Genomic DNA, 5988 nt, shown 5'->3' on the forward strand with positions numbered 1-5988 from the left:
CTCGGCCCCTGCGTGGGAAATAATATCGGCTGATGGAACATAATGCCCTGCTTCACATGTTCAATTTTATCATTTTCCGAGGCAGGCAATCTTCGTTTAAAGCTGAATGGGCTGGGGAATGTTAATGAAGCGCCGGTGCTGCTCTGCACAGCGCTTTATCTCTTTGAGAATAATTTGGGTGAGCTCGGAAATAGAGTTCCCAGTCCCAATTCAAGCGGCGGCAGCACCGCACCCGATAAAAGTGTAATTCCTGGCCAGCGTGTGGCCCTGAATACATGACAACTTAACCCTTGGGGCCCCGCTGGGATGGTGCTGCCCACAGCTGCCTGCCTGCATCGGGTCTGGCTGCCCTGCGTGTCCAGCACCAGCCTGGGTGCTCAGCCTGGGCAGGATGGGGTCTCTTGCTATTGCTCTCCCGGGCCGCGGAGCGAGGCGTGCAGCCCGGTGAGGAGAGATAAGAGCGTAGGAGCAGAGCTGGAGGAAATGAGTCTCCCTGGACAGACAGGACCCCACAGGCAGATCTGCGGCAGCACTAGCCTGCAGGGTGCCCGGGGATGGGGGCTCTGCCAGGAGAGGGATGCCCCAGATCCAGGGATGCCCAGGCACTGGGGTCAGGGAGGGATGGGGAAAGGCGAGGAGCCTGGGAGGGAGCAGGGGCCAGGCTGGGGGAGAAGGCTGGAGGGGAGATGGGTCCAAGGGAGCCATCCCACGTGTGAGCATCCCCCTCTGGAGAGACTGGCAGAGCAGGGCAGGCGCTCACGGGCTAAGGGCTCACACCTGCCCCAACGACTGAGTGAGGCACTCCCCCAGGAAGGGCCCTGGGCCCCAGTGCTGACAGAGGGGAGCAAGGGAAATTTGCAGGAGGTGTTTGCTGGTCCGCGGAAGGAGAAATGCAGGTTAGCAGGAGCAGGCAGCTTGGACCCCAAGGAGAAAGCCTGTGGTGGTCTGCCTGGTCCTGCTCTGAGCCTGGCCACGAGGCTGGCTCCAGCTCCCACCAGCAGTGCTCTGGCAGTGGGTCCCTGCACGGGGTGACCCTGGGGGTCTCCCCTCCCCATCCTGTGCACAGCTCCCCTGGGCTCCAGACGCAGCAGATGGCTGTGCCCTGGGAAGCGCAGCACCCTCCAAGTGATGGTCCCCCGTGTCCTGGACCACCCCACCCCAAAGATGCTGGGCAGGGGACGCCTTGGCCCAGCGAGGGGGTCAGCAGAGCCCCTTGGGCAGCAGCCTGGGCCCCCTCTGGCAGGACAGCGAGTGGGTGCCGGGACGGACCCTCACCCTGGGAATGAGCAAGGTGGGCAGGTTTCCAGCACCGTTAATCAGGGCTGCGAGAGCTGGGATTAATGTGCACTCCAAGACTCTCCAGTCCCAGCTGTGATCCAGCCCTCTGCTCTCAGCCAGAGCCGCCTTCACGCGCTGAATTATCAGCCTGAGTAATTAAGTGGAGAGCTTTGTTTTAATGCAGACATCTGATGCCTTCACACCAAGGAGCACAACAACTGTCGCGGGTGTTTATGCTCCGTGCAACACATCTGGCTCACAGGGAGAAAATCCATCTCCGCTGCTGTGCGAGATTAAATGGAACACGGCCTGGGTGTGGAGAGAGGAGGGACAGCTCGGCAGCCAGCGTGGAGGGCAGGATTTGTCCCTGAGCATTGCCCCGCTGGCTCCTCGAACCCCGCTGGCAAAGGGCTGTGGTCCAGGGCTGCCTGGCAAAGCACGTATCCCCTCCACTCCTCAGCGCACAAGGCAGCACAACGCGTTGCGAGATGAGGGCTAATTATGGGCTTGGAGATAAATGGAAATAGGGCAAAATGAAACATGTGTTTCTCGGAGGTAGATGGTGCCTGGCTCACCTGATACCTGCTGTTGATAAGGGAGCTGGCTTTCAGGGGAGGAGGGATGCAGATCTCAAACCAGCCGCTGTGCCACGCAGAAAATTATTGCTTTGTACAGATTAGGGGATTAGCACCAGCGCGAGGAGCTGGAAAGAGGCTGGTGTGGGAAGGAGCCAGGCTGCGGGGAGAGAGGAGATAGCGGGAAGGGGAGAGTCTGCTGCTGGGACCACTGCAGATGCGCCTCATTTAATAGCTTCCTGTGTCACCCTGCAAGTGGGGGGCATGGGGGGGATCTGCTGATGCCACAAAACCACAGGTCTTTTCTCTCTGCTCGCCCCCCGAGCCTCTGGTGCTTTGCTCATCGCACCCACTTGCGATGTCTGAATGGTCTCACAGATATTTAGTGCTTTTCTTATGGAGCAGCTTGGCTGGCCAGGCGCTGGGGCGAGCTGTGCCTTTGAGAGCCCCTTCCCCACCTGCTCTCCCCAGTGTCTCGCAGCTCCCGGGGACCCCATCACTTTGTGGGTGCTGGCAGCAGGAGGACTCCCTTGCTCGCTGCCCCGTGACAGGGCTGTTTCCATGAGAGAGCCTGCCATCGTCTCCGGCAACTCCAGCCCTGGCTCCTTGGCACGGCCGGGACAGGGGAAGGGGCTGTCAGGGCCGAAGGGGACGGCAAGAGGGACTCCTGGGTGAGGGGAAAGGAGGCTCCGGTCATGGAGCCAGGAGTGTAACTGCTGCGTGTGGTGCTCCCAGCGTGAGCATCAAAGGAACCCCATCAGGAGAAACTGTTTTCAAGGAGAAACGCTCCAGGTGGTTTCCAGCAAAACCCACACTCTGGGCTGCTCCTCCACTGAGAAAAACATGTTGAAATTTGGCCTGGGACCTCTGACCCTGTGCTGCTCTGGCCAAGGAGCAAATGCCATTGCGGTTGAGCGAAGCCGCCCTGCTGTGGCTCATCCAGCTCCCCGTGGCATTGGGCAGCTGGAGCTGGCACAGCTCTGCTCCCCGGCAGGGCTGCCCTCGGGGACCGGGCACTGAGAGATGCTGCTCCTGGGCATGGGGATGCTCAAGGGCTTTTCGGAAAATCCAGCGACAGAAACGGAGCTGGGGGAGTTTGGACAAGCAGCACAAAACCAGCCGGCTCTCGAGCAGCCTGGGGTAATCTGAGACTGGGAAATTCGAGCTGAAGCAGCAAGGGCCGCGCAGCCACCTCCAGGCAAGCAGGCTGATTTATTGCCTGTATGGAGCCGAAATTGCTGCCCATGCTGGGCAGAGAGGCAGGACCAGATCCCCCACCTGGAGATGTTCATGGCAGAAGATCAGAAACGCCGTGCAAAAGAGACGCACGGGAATGGCTTGAGCCCTCCCAGCCAGTCGTGCCTGGCTGGGCATGACTGCCGCCCACGCATGATGCCATTTCCCAGCCAGAGCTCTGCAGGCAGGAGCAGAAGAGCCCTGAAGCTGCAGGACGGCCCTGGGCATGCGGAGGTGGTGGCCCCGAACGGGTGCAGCAGGGGCACTGGGCTGGCTATGGGCACTGTCCCATAGGGATTAGGCATGGGGCTGCATCCAACAAGCCGGTCCAGATGTGACCCCGGTGCTCCTGGCACAGCCACCCCAGGAGCCAGGGCACGGAGCGGGAGTTGCGGCACGTTCACCTGGAGTGGGAGAAGAGGGGCTGCCCCCGCCGGCGCTGCCCAGACTGGTGTCACGCGATGCCACCACACGCCCCGGGGCTGCCCCGTCCCCCTCCCCTCCTGACAGCTGCACCCAGCCCAGGTGGGGGACGGCTGTCCCCGCCAACTGGAATTAATTGCCTGAGATGCTATATCAAATGCTTTAATAAAAGCCTGATATATCACACCTCTTGTCTCCTCTCCATCGATTCATTTAGCAATTTTACCCAAAAAAGGCAATCAAGTCGGACTGGGCAGATTTATTCTGTGTAAGCTCCGAGCACATCTTTATTGCTCCCCGTTCCCCTGCCCTCAAGGTCCTCAGAAGCATTTTTCTCTTAATATTTGTTCTATTATTTTACTAGGGTTGAAGCTCTGTTGATGGGTAGTAATTGCCTGGACTGCCCTGCCTTCCTGTGATGAACATTGGTACCTTACCAGCGGCTGCCTCCCGCTACCCTGTTCTCCTGTCCTTCCTCAGCAACATTATTGACTAGGAAAGTTCATTAACAAGGCCCTTAATGACTGCAGCCGTGCCAGCCCAGCCCATGACGCTAACCTCTCCCATGGTTTCCCTTGGTGGCTGCCTGCAGGAGGAGATGTCGCAGGATGTTTTCTGCATCTCCGGAGCCTTGTGGGTGCCTGAGCCACTTCTAAAACCCTGCTGACTTCCCTCGCTGGTGGATGCTGTCCCTGCATGGGCTCTCATCCCCCCCGTTTTTGAGGACCGACCCCTCCGGGCAGGCAGGGCAGAAGAGGTCTAGGTCACCAGTGGTGGAGAGCTTTTTGGGGTGTCCTGGGAGCATCCTTGAGGCCACCTGCCCCCCCCCAGCAGGGCTCCTCCGTGCCGGTGTTTGCTCTGCTGTCTGCCACCCCAGCGCCGGCAGCCTTGCGAACCAGTCTGGCACCGAGCCAAACGTGATGCCGGGATTAGGCACTGCCTCCTACAAATGAGCTGTTAATTATCATAATCTGGTAATTGAGAAAAATCTAATTATGCAAAGCTAATGGATTTAGAGCTGTGCTGGGGAGCACAGGCCAGGGGAGCGCAGCTGGGCAGGGCCAGCATTGCTGGCCTGTGGCTGCAGGCACCGTGGGGCCTTGCAGTGCCTTTCATTCCACTCCGGGGCTCCGCTGGGGTGTCCGGCCAGGTCCGAGGATCCGCAGGAGAGAGCCCAGCCCTCTCGCTCCCCTCCAGCCCCACTGGGCCTGGGCACCACCTCCTCCCTGTGCCCAGGCATCCTCGCCTCTGATTTCCCCATCTTCCCTCCCGGGAGGTTCCTGTGCCCAGTGTGGGGAGCAGGGTGGGGGAACGCAGCCCGCCCTCCCAGCTTGGGCATCCTCCCTGATCCCGACCTGTCCTCCCCGGCCCCAGGGACACGGCTCTGCTTTGCGGCTCTGCTTTGCTCCCACTGCCAGCGAAACAGCTCTGCGGGATGTGCCCAGGTGAGTGCATGCATGGCAAGCCCGGTAGGGAAAAAAAAAGGAAAGGCAGTATCTTTTACTAGACCAACTGAGATGGTTCAGAAAGGGAGATAAGCTTTTGAGCACACGGGTGCTTCTCAGTGCTTACAAGCAACAGTTTTCCTCAGCTATATCGCTGGCCTCATAAAAGATTTTGTCTCTTCCTCGAGGGCGAGGGATGCTGAGCTGTGCCAGCCCCAGCACTGTGCCAGAACTCCTGACCTCAAGGTAGTGCCACACCGGAGAGGCTGGCAGCATCCCCGTGGTGGCAGGCAGGTGGTACCAGCACCCAGCACTCCCCTGGGGTCTGTGTCACTGCCCCCCGAGTGCCCTGCCACCCCCCACCCTTGCCCTGTGCTCGCAGGAGTCTGACTCTCGCAGATTTTGGGGGGTCCAGGGGAGGTGCTTGAGCCCAAGGGTGCAGGAGCTGTGACAAGAGTGACACTTGGCACCTTGGCTCCTTGGCCAGCCCGATGTCTCGGATCTGTGCTCCTGCAAGGCTGGTGTAGATCTTGGGGTCCCCCCACATCCCCGTGGCCATAGAGCCATTGCCCCCCGAGACACGCCTGCCCACACACCTCTCCCGAGCCCAGGGCCATGCAGCCCTGCTCAGGCGGCTGCTACATGCCCTGGCAGGGGGATGTGAGGAGTTTGCCTGCTTCTCCCTCCCCGGGGAGCCCACTCTAAGTGCACAGAGATGGTGGAAGTGAGCAGGACTCCAGCTAATTGCCTGCAACCCCGGGGGACAGGCGGTGAGAGCGCCCTGAGCTTTCCAGGACATTTCAGCCTCTGGCTCCAGTTCCTGCAGGATGCGGCGATCGCTAAGTATGTCTGTGGTCTTGGCACTCAGCGAGCTTCCCGCTCGGGGCAGGGTGCGGGCAGCACCACATCACGCCAGTCCCGCCCCGGCACTGGCGCATGCTGCCTGCCGCACAGCCCAGCCCACCCACCTGCCCGTCGCTGTGCCAGTCATCCGCTCCTCAAACCTCTTCCAGAACCTTGCGCTCAGTGGG

General features: G+C 60.4%; 2 protein-coding genes across 2 annotated transcripts in view; one reads left to right on the forward strand and one right to left on the reverse strand.

Moving 5' to 3' along the window:
- LOC103920509 (rac GTPase-activating protein 1-like) overlaps positions 1–5516 on the reverse strand; it is a 12595-nt gene extending 7079 nt beyond the window's left edge. The window contains exon 1 of the mRNA XM_009328255.1: positions 5421–5516. Within this exon, the coding sequence (XP_009326530.1) occupies positions 5421–5516 (96 nt within the window). The remainder of the gene's footprint in view (positions 1–5420) is intronic.
- Positions 5517–5672: 156 nt separating this feature from the next.
- Positions 5673–5988, forward strand: part of LOC103920510 (acid-sensing ion channel 1-like) — a gene marked incomplete at its 3' end in the record, with an annotated part of 979 nt that continues 663 nt past the window's right edge. The window contains exon 1 of the mRNA XM_009328257.1: positions 5673–5847. Coding sequence (XP_009326532.1) covers positions 5673–5847 — 175 coding nt within the window. The remainder of the gene's footprint in view (positions 5848–5988) is intronic.

Source organism: Pygoscelis adeliae, unplaced genomic scaffold (assembly GCF_000699105.1).
Source record: "Pygoscelis adeliae isolate BGI_AS28 unplaced genomic scaffold, ASM69910v1 Scaffold577, whole genome shotgun sequence".
In the NCBI taxonomy this organism is placed as follows: Eukaryota; Metazoa; Chordata; class Aves; order Sphenisciformes; family Spheniscidae; genus Pygoscelis; species Pygoscelis adeliae.